The 17,111-nt window shown below is 56.3% G+C and overlaps 1 protein-coding gene across 9 annotated transcripts in view; it reads right to left on the reverse strand.

Moving 5' to 3' along the window:
* The window catches only part of Rai1 (retinoic acid induced 1), a 99,665-nt gene that overhangs the window by 1,356 nt on the left and 81,198 nt on the right, over positions 1-17,111 (reverse strand). For 8 of the 9 annotated variants that reach the window (XM_075992340.1, XM_075992335.1, XM_075992337.1 and 5 more), the window contains 3 exons: positions 8,112-13,653; positions 4,860-4,953; positions 9-58 (listed from right to left, as the gene is read on the reverse strand). In XM_075992340.1, the coding sequence (XP_075848455.1) occupies positions 9-58; positions 4,860-4,953; positions 8,112-13,637 (5,670 nt within the window). In that variant the 5' untranslated portion in view covers positions 13,638-13,653. Of the gene's footprint in view, positions 1-8; positions 59-344; positions 1,905-4,859; positions 4,954-8,111; positions 13,654-17,111 lie in introns of those variants that run through there. The other variant, XM_075992343.1, reaches the window with a different exon arrangement.

Here is a 17,111-nt window from a genome sequence, read left to right on the forward strand (position 1 = left end):
TCACCTACCTTATGTTTGGGGCACTTCAAAGTAAAATTCTCCTCAATGAATGTGCAACCTGTGAGCAAAGAGAAGTTTCTGTGGCAATGCAGGGTAGGCTGGCTGCCAGTGCTGATTCTGAGCACCCAGGTCCTGCTTAGAACCCTCATTAATCCAAACCACCCAGGGGTGCAGCCCCTCTGCCTCTACCCTGATATCCCCTCCCTCTCTATACTCAGAGACTTCCACTGCTACATGGCCATCTCCAGGTCTTGTCACAGCTCCTCTCCCTAGAGCAGAAGGAACTCTCATTCCCTAACACCCCAATACCCCCTCCCCACCAATACCCCCCCCACACACACATCCCGTGCCTTACTGTGCAAGGCCACTTCTGTCCCAACCTCCTTCACACTCAACTGTCGGGAGAGGCCCTTGCTCAGAAAGCACCTTGGAGTCTCAGGTTCTGACTGGAACGTCAGCTCCTGAGCAAGCCTCGGCCTCTGGTTTGTAGAAGAATCACTGTCTGCTGCTTACTGGGTGCTGTGATGGGCGGAAGGGCTTATTCTTACGAGACAGCAGTGACAAGCTCACAGGTCTTCACACCTTCCTGGGCAGTGTGTGGCTGAGAACTTGCCAGCCGCCATCCACACAAAGGCCCACCTTTTCTCCCTTCTCTGCGCTGACTGGAGTTCACCTTCCCAGACAAATTCTCCCATCTCATACTTAGGATGGTGCCGACCTGCCTATATCCCTTCCCTTTTCCGGCCCAAAGACGAGGGACACCAGCAGAGGAAGCTGCAGGAGAGGTTGGCTTCTGGGGTCAGTGGATGGTAGGTGCACTTAGGCTCATACACTTGGCTCTGGGGCTGGGCTGGACCTAGGTTTCAATACAACCTAACCCAGTCAGTTCAGCCAAAATCACCCAACAGTAAGAGCAGGGACTGGAGACGAGGTGAGGGCAGGCAGCTCTGGGACTGAATAGAGATGTTCAGATTGGACCGTATGCTGTGGCCAATGTACTCTCAGAAGTGAGGGGCAGAAAGGGAAGGGATGGATAGCCAGTGGCCACCTTGCTTCTAGCAACCCAGGAGCCTGACACCTAGGAGCAGCTGACCCCATGTGGTGAGCTATTCCTGTATGAGCCACGTGGCTAGCTACTCTGGCCTCTTCACTTGCCTGGCTGCTGTTTCCCAGGGCTCCACCTCCCTGACAGCTGTTCAGAGGTGCCCCCACCCCCAGTGCTGAGAACATGAGTCCAATGGGGATAGCTCCAGAGCCGCCTGGCTGCAGGGCAGCTGCTGGTGGTTCACCCTCTCCCTCCTATTGACCCCCACTTTTAGCTACATGGCTCTGCCTTTGGCCAACAGAACACAGGTTCCAAAAGCCTTGCTATCAGTTCTTGCAGGGCCCTGCTGCTGCCCCGATGTGCTGGGCCAGTCACCTAAAGCAGCGAGCACTGGTCCACCCCTTGCAGAGCCTGAGGAAAGTGTTTATGGTGCTATGTAAGCCACTGAGCTGGGTGTGGGAAGGGCAAGAAGCTTGACCCCTGCTACTGATGCCCTATTTTCTCACACCCACCTTGTCCAAATCAGAATCTTTTTGTTTTTCAAGACAGGGTTTCCCTGTGTAGCCCTGGCTGTCCTGGAACTCATTGTAGACCAGGCTGGCCTCCAACTCACAGAAATCCATCTGCCTCTGCCTCCTGAGTGCTGGGATTAAAGGTGTGCCCTACAACCTCCCGCCCAAACCAATTTGTTAAAGTGAGGACACCGGATTTGACATGGCGACGTTCTCATTTTGTCAAGTCCTATGAATCCTGTGCCAACAGTCCCTAGGATGCATAGTTACCTGGACCAGCAATCATTCTCTTCTACTTGGGCCACTGTGGGAGTTCATCAGTCTTGATCATGTCAATGTCTTAGTTCCTGTTAGGTGCACAAAGCCGGGTCTGCAATCCTACTACTAACAAGCCATGGCTCAACTCATCTGACACTGTGGAACCTGTCTGGAATCTTCCCAGCTTAGACAAAATGGGCCTCTCTTATAAGCACATTTTTTTCCTTATCTGATAGGACAGATGTCATGGTCAACCAGACAGAATTTAGAATAATCTGGAAGATGGGCCTCTGGGTATGCCTGTCAGGGATTTCTTTTTTTGAAAAATAAATAATTACATTTCTGGTCCTTTGACTGCAAAGTACCCTATGAACCACATGTGTGCCTGGTGCCAGTAGAGGCCAAAAAGGGACATTAAACGCCCCGGAACTGGAGTTTCAAATGTCCATCGAGACACCACGTGAAAATAGGCATAAAAAAGCAAAGACGGGCTGAAGATGGCTTACTCAGCAAGCAAAAGGCCCAAAGACCCAATACCCAAATGGGGAGGAGGGACAAGTATGCCAACACATACCCAAAATTCCAAGGCTGGGGATGAGGAGGACCCTGGATCTCAACAGACAGTCAGGCGCTCCGGAAGAGCAGCAGCGCTGTCTCTCCACTTACACGAGGGAGCTGTCCTGATCACATCAATCGCAACGAAAACATAAAACGGCTGTTCTGTTACTACTGTGGTTTTTTTTTTTTTTGAAGCTTCAAGAGCTTTACTGGGACCTTCCTGAGCGGCCTGTCAGCGTCGGGAACCCAGTTCCCACCCCCACCATGCCTGCTGTTGTTGTGGGGACCCTGGAGGAAGGCAGGCGATAGCCTCCTTGGGAAACAGAGGTCCTTCTTTAAAGGGGGCTAAAACTGCAGAACACAAGACAGAAATGAAGTTCAGTGTGAGCCAGGCCTGCTGTGGAGTCCAAGGAAACTGCCTTTAGAGTGTGGTAGTCAAGGAGCATTGGTCACTGTGTGTTTTAACAAGACTTTATTATTTTGGGAGAGTGTGTCTCACTATGTAGCCTTGGCTGGCCTGGAGCTCGTTCTGTAGACCAGGCTGGCCCTGAACATGAGATACGTTTGCCTTTACCTTCCAGCTGCCAGGATGAAAGCCGTGTGCCACCATGCCTGCCTTAAGTTTTATTTCTTCAAAAGTGTGTATATGTATGTCTGAGTGGGTATCTGTGGCACTGCAGTAAGGCAAGAAGCCAGAAGAGGGCATCAGATCCACGGGAGCCGAAATTAGAGGTAGTTGTAGGCTGCCAGTATGTGGGTGCTGGGAATGGAAATTGGCACCTCTGCAGGAGAACTCTTAACTTCTCAGCTATCTGAGAAAGAATCTCACCATATAGCCCTGACTGACCTGGAACTTGCTATGGAACGCAGGCTGGCTTCAAACTGTCTCCCAAGGATAGGACTGAAGGAGTTTGCTACCATGTCTAGTTCCTTCCTGCTTCTTTTTGGGACAGGGTCTTTATTTGCAGCCCCGGCTGTCCTGAACTAAGTAGATCTACTGGCCTTTTTCTCACAAGAGAGCCACAGGCCTCGGTCTCCCCAAGGTGGGATTAAAGGTGTGCGCCACCACACCCAGCTCTGCTCCTTGACCTACGCAGTGGGACCAGCTCAAGAGCCTGATGCTCTGACTTCCCTGCTGTGCTGGCTTGTGACCTGCCACTGAGCCAAAGCAAATCCTTCCTTCCCAAAGCTGCTTAGGTCAGGGCATTTTATCACAGCGACACAAGAGTGACCGGGACACCTATCTATTACTGTGGCAGAAACACGGCTGAGCCCCTGGGGAGGCTGGGCAAGCCTGGCATAGGAGAGAGCAGAGAAGGCCAGAAAGCCCCAGCCTCTGTGTGGCTGTGGGTGAGACAGCACATGATAAGCTTGGAGCTAGGACTGGGCGGACTGCCACATGATGACCTTGGTTCAGACAGGTGGCAGAGGGAGTGAGGCCTTGCTCTTAGATTGGGTCCACGTTCCAATACAGGTCACCTTGTGATGGAGACAGAGTCAATGAGGAGCCACTCCTGTGCCCGCTAACATCCTTTTTCTGTTGAATGTTAGCAGCTCTGCACCACCAGGACTGCTGGCATCTGAGACCCTGAGTGGCTACCAGGGTAGCTTGGCTGGGGCTGATGTTGGCCCAGGATCCAGTGGGCAATAGCACTGATGGCGTTCCACTGCTCAGACAAGGACAAATGACCAGGTCAGGGCTGAGAGGGATGGAGGGCGTGACAGCCTCTGACCCAGGAGACTGCTTTCTGGACAGCCCTGCTGCTGCAGTGAGGAGCTGCTCACAGTCAAACACTGTGACGCACACAGGAAGAAGTGCCACCACTGCCAGGGCCGGGATGCTTTCTTTATGGATGAGGGCTTCAAGGTCCCCAGTTGATGGGTTAGGGCTGGGCTTCAAGGTCCTATGGCCCACAAACAAGGAAGGAGTGGGAATGAGGGCAGGTCACAGGGGCCTGTCACATCCCCACAGACCTGCACGGCGAGTCCTAACAGCCAATACGCCAGCTGGTCTGTCTCCACCTTGACCTAAATGCCCCTAGTTTTATTTATTTTTCTGTATTAATTGCTGGGGCTGGTGTCTCTGGCACTCAGGTATGGGCACGTTCTGTGTAAGAGCACAGGGCAGTCACAACTAACACCTGTCACTGAGACTCACACTCAGCTCATTTGGTTTTAGCTGTTCTAGAACCATCCTCGTTTTCTCTGCTGAGTGTTCTATTCCTCCTTAAAAGCCCATGCCCACACACTTTCCTTCCTGAGCTCTTAGCTTAGATCTCTGTTCTATCATATATGCCTCTGCCTACCCCACAGAGCTCTGGGAAACCTCACTCAGGCAGGTAGGGACCGACCCATCTCCACATGTCTGGAACTGCCAAGTGCAGGCAGAGGCCAAGGAAACAATGATAGAGTTGCTGGGGCAGATGAGGGCCCTGGGAGTCACATGGGGTCTGAGTTGGAACAGCTGTACCCAGGCCAGCTCTTACCTGTGTCATTGGCACAAGGGTAGTGGTAGGTGTGGCTACATCCTTTATAGGAGCACGAGATGGTCGCCCCGGCTTCATGGCAGCTGGAACATGGCTGAAGAGAAAGGAAGGCAAGTGAGTCTTGTGTGTTCCAGACACACCCCACGGCACTTTTGCCACAGCGGCACTAAGATGCCGCGGGGAGGAAATGCCCTCGAGGGCTGGCCCTCTGCCACCTCATGGGCTGGCACACTGGGTGGGGGACCCTCCTGGGCTAGTGGTGCTAGTCACCACAGTGGCCATGGCTGGCAGTCGCCATCTGTCAGGTGCTGCTCCATGCTGCCTCTGGGGTGTCTTCATTCACTGGCTCCTGCTAGTAGCGGCAAGGGGAATGGCTTTCACTGACCCCCACTTTCCAGATGGTGAGACAGGCCCCCTCCATGTGAGAGAAGGGCACTCTTTCTAGCCAATCAAAGCAGATGCACAAAAATGAGCTGAGGAGAAGAGCTGACATATGACCCCCAAGAGGCTGATCTCATGTGAATCTGATGCCCCCAGACCCTGTCCAACCCCTCGCTGGTCTCCATGATTTCTGTTGGGCTTGGAGGCTGTGACAGGACTAGAATAGGACAATGACGAGATGGCTAACGGGAGGACGCCAAAACTGGGCATAGGGAGGGATCCAGATGGGTGCTGGGCCAGGCCACCACTGCTCCCAAGCCTGTGATCACGGTGGGCAGTGAGGTAGGAGCAGAGCAGAGAACAGAGAAGGCTCGGAGGCTAAGGGACAGTGCACCTGGCGCCAGGCATGGCTGGAGTCCCAGCGCAGCACTGTCTTTTCTAGGCCAGACAACAGAGCTGCGAACAAACCGCACGCTCCAGAGGGCCAGGGGGACCCAGAACCACAGCCCAGAAGATCGAAGCTTCCCCGGCAGGGTGTGTACTGTTCAAACACTCTGCAGGTGGAGTCGCCACTGGGGATGGGTCAGCAAGAGAGGAAGACATCCATGCAGGGCTTCCGGATGGGGCTCCCAAGGACTCAGAGCCCTAGGTCCACCTCTTAAGCCACTGAAGGAAGATGAAAGACAGTGGGAACCACAAAGTAGACCAAATCTCTCTCACTCTGGCCCTTGGGAGCACTGAGCAATTTGAGGGTAACTATGCCCTCCTTCCTGTGGCAGATAGTCCCAAATCTCACAGTGGCCCTCCGGAGTGCTGCGAGGTTTGAGGGTAACCACGGCCCCCTTGTGGCAGACAGTCCCAAGCAGCTCCACGGCAGAACTGCTCCTTGCAGCTAAGAGACTGAGGCCCTCTGGGGTGATGACCTTGTTCTTGGCCCAGGTCCCTTAGAAGGGGCACAGCTGATCAACTGTGCCCCATTCCTTGGCCCAGGCACCCACACCCAGAGGCCACCAGTCTCCTGAGGATGTGAATCAGCCCCAGGTCCCAGAATTGCAATACCTCCTCTAGCCAGGAAATGAAGTGTTCGATGACTGTGTGGGTGGCTTGAGACCTGACAGATAGTGGGAAAGGCCAGTGTCCTGGGTGGGGTTTGCAGAGGACATGAGGCCTCCTGAAGTGAGATCGGAACCAGGGTCTGCCCGGTTCCTGGAGAGAGCAGTGCCAACAAGGCCCTGGGCAGAAACAATGAGCTGAGCTATGACCCCGCAGGTCTCTCTCAGAAATCCTCAGTGTATTCTGCGAGGCCACGCCATGTGAGCCTGTGGCTGTGGGGTACGGCCTGGCAGCAGGTCCCAGCTGCCAGTCATGAGCCAGCCAGGCCCACCTCTGGTAGGGACAAGCCTTCAATATACAACCAACCTTGTCCAATGAGGGTCTCTCCTGGCCTTCCTTGTCACGCCAGGGTGTGGTAGCGTCGACAGGGCTCAGCAGTGAGTGGCTCCAGCGCCACTGTGACTCATACACCCTCCTCAGCTTGACATGATGCTGTGTGTGTGTGTGTTTGTGTGTGTGTGTGTGTGTGTCCCCAACAAGAGGCCAGCAGGAGCAGGCCAGGTCGGGGAGCAGGGCCTTTCCCTGCACTCACCAATGTTTCTCCTTGGTTATGAGCCCAGTGCTGGGGGTTGGGTACATGAGATGACTGGGTCCCAGCCCCGACCCTCAAAAGAGACCTGTATAGTGCAGGGTATCAGGTATCCCACGGGACAGGGCTCCAGTCTTGTTATTTTCTGATGAAGGGAGAGACAAGACTATTTCAAGGTAGCGATGAAGATGAAGTCTCCTTGGAGCCAGGGCAGACGGGGCTTTGGTGCCTGCATGCTCCATGAACTGGCTGAGTGCTGAAAGCTGTGGCTCAGGCCGTTTGCAGCAAGGTGGGCAGACAACAGGACCCAGAGAGTGTATTAGCCATCCCCATGAGCAGGAGACACCTGGAGCCTGGAGCCAAAGGAGGCATCTCCAGTGGTCCCCAAGGTCAAGGATGGGGCCTGGATAGAGTGCTTCTGAGGAGCTGGGATGGTAAAGTGTGGGAAGGAGGGAGGCCACTGGACAGTCAGGGTCCTCTGAGCTCAGCTGCCCACAGTGGGCGGAGGAGGAAATCACCAGAGCTGGTATGGACACCCAGTAAGGTCAGTATGGATGAGTGCGCTTGGGAGCCTTGCTGCCCAAGGCATAGTCTGCAGAGACAGGAAGTAGCTCTGCCAGTCCCCTTGGTCTGGGGAAACTTAGCTTCAGTCACAGCTCAGAATGTTCTCTCCATCCCAGACCTGTGATCCCAAATAGAGCCCTCAAGATCAATGTGTTAATGAGCTAGGTCCTGTGACCTTGCCCCCCCAGGGCCTGTGGCGGTCCAGTGTTCTCTGAATGGAAGTGTGAGCGTCGGGGCTTCTGTGGCCAGGTAACCCAGGGCTGCCCAGGGCCAGCGTCCCAGGCTTTAGCCGCATGTTGTTTAGGAGCTATCCCCAATGTCCCAGTTCAGGGGAGACCAGGCCATCTTGGCATTTAACTCAGGAAGGGTTTTGTCTTGCCAGGCCCAGCAGCTCCGGTTTTTGTAGTGTGTGTGTAAGACTGGCCAGTGGAACCTAGAACTGAGACACATACTCTGGGCAAGGGCGGATAAACAGGTCCTGCTGTAGCCCCAGGAATACTCCAACTTGTCTCCACACTCCCAAGGGCCTCTAGGGCCTGGGGCCTGTACTCTGGCTACTCGCTGGCTACGGGCACAAGTCACCCAAAGTAAAGCTCCGAAGACACCTCTGTCACCCTGTCAGTACTTCAAGATCCCAGCCCCTACCCAGCTCTCCAGCTTCTTACCATGTCCACAGCTACCTTCATGGCCTCCTGTAGCCCAAAGAGCTTCCCGGCCACCAGGTACACCCCGCTGGTCCACACAGCACAGGCCTCATGTACCCAGTGTTCCTGGGTGTCCCCACCGAGTTCTGCGGGGGCCTCTTTGCTGCACTCATGTTTGCGGCTCTTGTCAGCTGGGGCCACCTCCTCACCCCCGTCCCCCTGACCGTCACAGCAATAGCAACTCTGCAGCCGCCGCGACAGGCCCCGGGTACTGGTGCGCAGGGAGCCCTGCTTGGCAGGGTCAGGGGGGCCATCAGGCCTGGGCAGCCTCCCCAGGGTTGTGGTGGTGGTGACGGTGGTGGTGGGAGCGGTAGCTGTGGCAGCAGTGCCGGCTGCACAGTCCAGGCCTTTGACTGTTCTCTCGGGAGGCAGAGAGGCCTCCTCAACGGTGCCCTCCAGCCGCACCTTCTCCTTGAGTTTTGGTTTCTTTTTTGGGAGGCAGTGTTCAGGGTAGTAAGGGCCACAGAGGTCCCCAAGGTCCTTGAAGTTGGCCGGGTTTTGGCAGAGGCAGCAGACAAGGCAAGAGGTACTTAGGGCCTTGGACACGACAGGCCCCAGATGCATGGTGGAGGAGAGGGGCAGGGAGGGCCTCGGCTGCAGCACAGAGCCTCCAGGGAATGTGGTCAGAGAGGCCCCAGCTGTTTCTGAGGAGGAGGAGGAAGAGGCGGAGGAGGAGGAGGCAGCAGAGGAGGAGGGCTTCCAGTGAGGCTTGGGCTCATCCCCCGGGGAGTTGACCACAGTGCATATGGTGGTGTAAGCATCTCGCTTCTCCACCCGCACAAAGGGTGAGAAGGCTGGGGTGCGGCTGTCTGCCCTCAGCCGCTTGCAAGAAGAAATGTATTTGAGTCGGATTTCAGGCTCCGCAGGATCCAGAGGCAGTACCTGTTGCTGCCGTCTCCGAGTGGCACGCCCCTTACAGGGTGAAGCATGGGTGCTCTTAGCCCGGCCACGACTGAGGCGCTTCCGCTTTGAGTAGCTGCTATAGCTCATTTGGCCTGGCTGCTTCTGTGCCCTTGTCTGGGTCTGGCAGGGCCGGCCTTCAGGGGGCTGGGAGGTCGGTCCCAGCTCCTCTGTCTTTGGCTTCTTGCCTCCTCCACTGGAGCTGTCCTCACCTCCACCCTGAGTGCTGCTGGCCTTGTCATGGGTAGCAAGGGTCAGAGTTTGGCCAGGACAGGGCCGCTTCTCCAACGGCCCTTTAGAGGGTCCCAAGGCCCCGGTCCTGCCTTTCCGGCTCCTTTTCTTCGGTGCCCGGGCAGTGCCTAGGGACGGCAAGGTCTCTGGGGACATGAAGGCCTCAGCTTTGGGACAGTCAGCAGCAGCGGACAGTTTCTTACTACTCAGGAGTTTGCCTTTTAGGGACCTGCTGGCTGGATTTCTACATGATGGCTCGGCCCCTGAAGCTGCTGGCAGCATCTGTCCAGGGCCCATCCCTCCTAGACCCTCTTCTGCCCCAGCTGGACTGCCCCCTGAACGTTTCTCAGGTAAGGCTGGGCTCCGGGGAGTCCCAGGAGGAGCCCCTGCCACTCTGCATGCAAGTTTCTTGAGACCAGGTGAGGTGATCTTCTGTACTATGGCCTCCAGCTTGAGGCCACGGCCCTTTCGGGGTGGCAGTACTTTGGTCCTCACAGCACTGGGCAGGGATGATGGTGTAGCCAGCTCCATGCATGCAGCAGGTGGCTCCAGTGGTGGGGGCGGGGGTGGCTCACCACTGCCTCTGGGCCTGGCTCTCTGGGGTGAGGCCATCCTCCTCAAGAGGCCAGGAGAGCCCTCGGCCCTCTCCTCCCGCCCATCTACCCCACCTCCATTGCTGCTTCGAAGGATGAGGCTTCGTTTTTTGGTGGGGACAGGAGCCATGAAGGCTGACTTCCTTTTGAGCGTGTGGAGAGGCCGATCTGAAAGCTTGCTCCCTGGTCCACCAGGCTTGGGGACTTTGACCCGCTGGCTCACCCGGCCTTCCTTCTGGGGCCCACTGGAGACCTTGAATGCAGTGGGTAAGTGGTTGTTGGCAGGGAGCTTCTTGGTGGCACGACAGTCTGGGATCCGGCTCTCTGAGGGCCGCCGCCGTTTGGCATGGAAGACCTGTTGGGGTTTGGTGCGAGACCGGAGAACCATGGAGCGCTGGTCCTTGCCAGGGATGCTGGGAGAGTCTGGCTCCTTGGTCTTGGAGCCCATGGGGCTACTGTCCGAGGCAACAGGCAGGGCAGCAGGATTGCTGGGGCTGGATGCAGCCTTGGGTGATGGTTTTCCTACCCGCTTGCCAGACTTGAAGGCTGCTCGCTGTTTGCCTCCCAGTTTGTCAGGAGGCGTGGGGGTAGTGGTCAGGCCTGGAGGTCCAGGAGTTTGGGGCTCACTCAGAGCTGTAAGAGAGCGAGTACACATTCTGGGAAGCCCTTCTGAGAGCCCCCGGCCTGGGGCTCCAGCCCCTTCTGCCTGTCCCTGGGGGGGTCCTGTGCAGGACTCTGGGAGCAAGAGGTCTTTGGGAAGTGCTGGTACCCTGCATGGAGAGTCTTCAGCCTCAGGCAGCCCCCGGTGCACCCGGCGGCTCCGTAAACTTTTACCCCGCGGCACAGGCTCTTTCTTAGCAATGGGCACCTCAGGCACAGCAGGCTTGTTAGGCTTTGGGGCCAGGGAGCCTTCTGAAGTGGCAGAACTACCTGGGGCTCTCTCCATCTCTGGCCCATCTTCTCCCGGCTTCATATGTGACAGTGAAGACTCAAACCAGCTCTGGACCTTTGATTCAGCACCCACAGAGGGGCCCAGGAGGACAGCAGGCTCACCAGAGAGGTGACATGGGGAGGCCCAGCCAGCCTTGGGGTCCAGCACTTCCTCTGCTTCCTCCTTGGTGCAAATCAGTGGGGCCTTGGGGGACAATGGGTCCTGAAGGCTGGGCCTCTGCTCAGGGCTACCCAACAGTTCACACAGGGAGGAATACTCCTCTTCAGCCTCCAGGTCCTCCTTTCTGCCAGGGGGTGGCAACAATGGCAGGTCCCCGAAGTCAGTGGAGGAACAGCAATGCCGGCTGTCCTCCAGCCACTGGTCAGCTTTGCCCACCTCAGGGCACTGCAGCAACCCACCCACTTCCTCCTTCACCCCGTCTGCCTCCTGCTGCTTGAAGTCCCCAGCCAGTGAAGCTGCTGGCTTCCCAATAGCATGCTCTTCCTGGAAGCCCAAGCAGGCAGAGGTCTCGTGTGTATCTGCTTTGCCCACATTGTCTGAGCCTTTTGTACTCTGCTCCAAGCCCTTGGTGAGCTCACCAGGGTGGAGGCCCCAACGAGGACAAGCATCACCCAAGTTCTCCTCTGGCCAGGCGAAAGGGTTGGCACTGTCCACCGCACTGGCAGCGGTTGTGTCTGGAAAGCAGTCGAAGGCCGCCGCGGTGGGGTCTGGAGTGGCAGCTCCGAGCAAAGGCTTGGTGCCAAAGGACAGGGGACTGGTTGTCTTCTTCGGGTCAGTGGTGGCAAAGGCCACAGAAGGGTCTTCAAAGAGCCCTGGGCTGAAGTCCTTGGTGCTACCACCCTTGTCCAGCTGCAAGGGTTCAGGCAAGGCTTCTGCTTCTCCGGGCTGTGACCATGGCGTCTTGGCCACTGCGTCCAGGCAGGTGCTGTGGTTCTCCAGTGGGAAGGGCGGCTTGCCGTTGTCCTTGGGCAGGCTGGAAGCCTCAGCCCAGGCCTTGTCAGCCTTCTCAACGATGGCTTCCTGAAGCCCCAGGATCTCAGAGGCCAGATCTTCCTGGGCCAGGGCACTGAGCAGCAGCCGTGGGCAGTCCCGCTCACCTGCCACGAATTTGGAGAAGCTGTCCAGTGGTAGAGTGCTATGCAGGCTCTGGAAAGAGTCATCAGACTTGGTGGACATGTCGTCAGGTGAGGTCACAGAACAGGTAGACACGGACTCAGGCTTGGCCTTGGAGTTGTTGTTGACCCTGGCAGGACTGCCACGGGCCTGGCTGCAATAGAGGAAGCTGCGCTCCAGAGGGTCCTCGGAGCCACTCAGGTAGTCAGCGTCCTGTGGCTCAGCATGCGTGGACTGTGGTGTGCTGCTTGGTGGTTCAGACAGTGGTGTGCCTGCTGGTTCAGCTGAGTAGCCACTGCCCTCAGGGCTACAGTGCTGGCTCTTGTGCTGCTCTGGAGTCCTGGCCACGAGGCTCTTGAGCCCTTTCTTCTGTGGCATGGCCGCTTTGGACAGCAGGAGCTGTTGCACGGTATTGGAGATGTTCTCCACCTGCGAGGTGAGTGCCGTGAGGCTCTGCAGGCTGAGATCCGACAACAAGTTGTCAGGGAGCTTCTCCTTTTGCAGGGGCTTGCAGTTGCTGACCTGGGGGTCCACAGAACTGGCAGCATCTGTGGGGGATGGGTTGAGCAGGGGCATAAAGTGGCTGTGGTCAGTGATGCCTGTGGGGAAGGCCCCAGTACTAAGCGGCTGCTGGCTGTAGGGGAAGTTCTCCAGGTTGGGCATCAGTGGTGACGGGGTGGAGCTATAGGAAGGGGAGCGACCCACAGACCGTGCAGGGGAGTGGCTGGAGCTGGGGCTGAAGGTCTGGTAATACTGTTCGGGAGTCCTGACAGCTGTGTCCGGTGGACAGTAGCCCTGGCCTTGCTGACCATAGTGTTGGTATTTGGTGAGGTTCTGGTAGTGCAGAGTTTCCTGGGTGTGGTGCCGGCCTTGGAGTGCTTGCTGCTGCTGCTCATAGCCAAGGCGGCCCGATTGGTAAGCGTGAAGATTCTGGACCCGTTGCCCTGGGGCCAGGCTTGCATTGGCACTCATCGGCCTGTCATGAGGCTGGGCAGATGGCGCTGTGCAACTTTTGTAGGAGTGGGCCCCCTGGCCGCCACCCTGCACTGCCGGGGCGTAGCTGGAGGAAGTGGGGAAGGACTGAGAATGCTGGGGAAAGTGGCTGCTCTGGGGGAAAGGCAGAGCGGAAGCAAGGTCATTCTGTGGTTTCTGCCTTTGGAGTTTGGGGTAAGCCAGGGGCTGCTGAGGCTGTGGTGGGGGGGCATGCAGGCTGTGAGTCCGGAAGGGAAGTTGGGGGCCCTGCTCAGGGTACTGCCTGTTTGGGGGCACCACTGTCTTCTTCATCAAGTTCTCCTCATATTTGCTCACTGCCCCTGGCAGGGGCTGAGGCTGGGGAGGTGGTGGCTGTGGGCCCCCCCAGGTCTGAAGACCCTCCTCGCCAGAGTAACGCCCTGGGTAGGGGCTGCTGTCTTGAACATAGCTGGGGAAAGCCGGCCTCCCCTGCAGGGACTTGCTGCCTCGGTGGTACTTGTCTGCAGCTGCCGTGGCCACGGTACCAGAAGGTGTGCCAGCGCCACCCTCATAGCCTGTATAGGGCTGTGGGCTGTAATAGTCCTTGGCCAGCAGCCGCTGACGATCACAGCTGAGCCCAGCCTGACCTGGCTGCCTGTAGTTCTCCAGGCGCGATGTCTCCTGTGAGGTTTGTGGATAGTTTTGCTGTTTGCCATGGAAACCACACCTTTCTCGAAAAGACTGCATGACTCGGGCCGTTTATCTGTGAAGAAAAGGGATGGTGCAGAGGGAAAACAATTCAGATGGGCCATCTTCCACTCTCTCTGCCTCAGCCAGCACCCCTCCTGGCCACCTTCCCACCAGCTGTGCACACATTGACAACCTCTGGGTCTGGGAGATGTGCTCTGAAATCCTGCTCTCACAGTGCCCGCAGCTGAGCCAGGCTAAGGAGAACTGCCACTGACATGCACAGTCCAAAACAGGCTGCACGCAGCAAGTCACAGGAATGGCTACTCCAGGCTACTCTTGCCAGCTCCTCCCTCTGCCCGCTCGTCTGTACTACCACGCCCAGCCCTCATAGACAGTTCAAATTAGCAGAGCGATTCCACTGCTCCCTGGGGCCCTACTGGATCCCATAATCTCCGTCTTTGTGTAGTCCTACTTAAGCATGACCCAACCATACCAGGTACCCATGAGGACCCCTCCCCAGTCGGGGAGAGGCCGCTTGCAGGCTGCTGTGCCAGCAATACAGGAATCCACACATGTACAAAGGACCTATCAGGCACATGTACATGCACGCTCACACACACCTCCCCTGCAGTGCCATCTGGACTCCGTCCCTTCTGGCAGATGTTGACTGGGGGCTGTTAAGCCAACTGTCCACACAAAGCCCCCCTCCTCTGACTCCTGGGAGTGAAGGATGGCAGCACCTGCCTCCTGTTCTCGGTATCATAGGTGCATAAACAGATTATGTGGTCCAGAGTGTGGGGATGCATACTAAGAGGGGACAAAGACACAGTGCCCTGGCCACTGGAGAGCATACTACCCTGCCTCTGCTCTGTCCCCTCCTGCTGAGCTGCTAACTTTCACAGGCCAGGGCTGATGGAGGCAGCCATGGATCTGGGGGACAGGGGCAGGCAGTGTCTGATCTACCAGGAGGGCAGGGGCTTTTGTGGATAGAATCACAGCATAAGTTTGTGTATCTTAGTTTCCTTCAACTGACTGGTTACCCCAGAAAATCTTCAATGGTGGAAGAGGGGGAAAATCCCCAAGTTTTGGCCTGTACCCCACATGTCAAGGTTTCCAGGCTGAAGGCAAGAGGTACACGTTCTCTGGGACTAAGCGGCTCAAGCCCCCAGGAGGGAACTGGGACTTTCCAGCTCTTGTTCCAAAAAATACTAAGAGGGAGGTGTGGCCTGCCTTAGACCACAAAGGTTTCATGGAGTTTTGTTTGTTTGTTTGTTTGTTGAGAAGTAAACGTGGGGGTGGAGAGGAAGGTGCCTCACAGCAAAGACAAAGGTGTGAGAGGTGGGTATGGAGAGCTTGCACTGGCAGAGAGGTTCAGCCTCCCTTAGTCTCCATCCCACAAAGGTGCCTTCCTTTCTTTGTCTTAGAATTGACCCAGGGAAGGGAGCAAAAGAGGAGCTCTATCCAGGAGAACAGGGCATGCCCAGGCATCCAGATAACCCCAAAGCTCACAGCAGCAGGCCAGACCCAGCTGTCCCTAAGCAACTTTCCTCCTCCCCAGACTGTTAAAGGCCCCTGCTTGCCCCACCCCCAGCTCATTACACCCCTCTCTAACCCCTCACTAAGAGAATGCCCACCTACCCTTTGGATCTACTTCACTCCAGTCCTTGTGGTTTAGATGAAACACCCCAGGCTGTGCTAATCCAGAGGGGCTGGAGGCAGCATCTCTCCAGGTGGGTGGCCTGGTGCCTCCTGCCCCCACCTTCCAAGAGCAGACACACTCAGGATGTAGGTGGATGTCACCCCTGCTCAGGACTGCTGGTGGGCCACTTCCAAGATCAGTACACGAAATGACAGTTTCCTGTCCTCCCTGGGTGTGTGTTTATACTTACAAACCCGGACTGCTCCGAAGGCTACATCTGCCTCCCTCATATATCTGCACAAATTACATTTCGGCTTTTATTAGTCCCAGATCACTCTCATTTCCTGCTGAGTGTCCTGTAGATATCATTAACATTTCTACGGCTGGAGTTTTGTGTGTGTGTGTGTGTGCGCGCGTGCACACACACACACACACTTCTCCCCCTACCCCCATAGCCACATTCCCAAACTGCGTTACCAGAGACATCTAAAAAGAGGGGGAGTCATGAACAGTGTCCCTGCCCCATCTAATCAGTCCAGCTGCTGCGCCTTTTAATTTCCCCACACAGGATTACAGGCTGGCTTCCTCATGCACACAGGCAGCTGGATGTGGAAGGCATCTATCTCTAAGAAAAGACAGTTCAATTAAAATCCCAGAGGCCCAGCGCTTGTTGGAGGACACAGGCAGAAACATGTGCCCCAGCACCACCCTCCAACCCTGGCAGAGGGAGGGACAGAAACAAAGGCTCAGGCATGGTGGCATCCTAGCTGCCAGCTTGGAGCTGCAGAGGTCTTGCTGGCTCTGCCAGGAGAAACAGGGTGCTGCCTCTTTAAGAGCCACCTCAGGCTTGCTGTGGGCTCTGTTGTTATTAATTATTGTGATTATGATTATTTTTCAAGAGCACCAGGAAAGGACATGGAAGAGACAAGAGGGGGATAGCGAAGGGCTAGGGAGGCAGACTCAGAGAGCAGACTGAAGAATGAGTTCCCCCACAGGTAATGGTGACCTTTCAACACGGAGGAGAGAAGCAGCTGAGGTGGCTGGACTAGTTAGCGGTAAAGGTTGGGAAAGGGAATCTTGCCCCAGCTTCTTCCCCTCCCCCTTCTCCTGGGAACTTGCCAAGACTTCCCCTCAGCCACCCTGGCAGAATCTGGCAGGCAGCTGATGGGAATCCAGAGCAACTCTCTTTGGCCCTAGCGGCAAGAATACTCCAACCTTGTAACCACTGGATACTCCCAGACACTGGACGGAAGAGCCCAACAAGGCTAAATCTCAAGACCTTTGTGCTACTGGACAGTGCTTGCAGTCTGCATAACTTCCTTTGACAGAACAACCACAGACACAAGCCATCAACACAGTCATGAAAGCATGGCAAGATTGAGCCTTGGGCATTGCCCTTCTCCCAAAGACTCTAAGAGGGGAAGCTGGCCAGTAAGCACCTAGGTGCTTTATCTTGTCCCTTTATAACCAAAGGTGACATTCAGAGGGGCTAAGGACTTGCTGGTGACCCTAGCTGAGTGGGAGATCAAACCCCTCTCTTGAATGCCATCCCAGAAATCCCCACCCTGAAGAGTGTCTTGGTAGAGTACAGCAAGAAAGGGGAGCTGAGTTCAGGCCAGGTGAATATAGGCATAGGCGCCTGCCTACCTGCCCGCACACCCCTCTACAGCAGGTCAGACCCTGCCTGCAAGCCTGACTATTTTCATGGTACTAGGGATAAACCCAGGACCGTGCTGGTAAGTAAGGTCTACCATGGAGCCGTTATACCCCAACTCCCAGCAGGCAAACCTACCTATAGAATCTGGCCAGCTTCCAGGGACTAGTCATTAGTACAGCGCCTCTTCAGGCCTGAGGGTTGGCCCCACCAGTGAGATGGATATGCTGTGGGCCAG

Source organism: Microtus pennsylvanicus, chromosome 11, assembly GCF_037038515.1.
Source record: "Microtus pennsylvanicus isolate mMicPen1 chromosome 11, mMicPen1.hap1, whole genome shotgun sequence".
NCBI lineage: Eukaryota > Metazoa > Chordata > Mammalia > Rodentia > Cricetidae > Microtus > Microtus pennsylvanicus.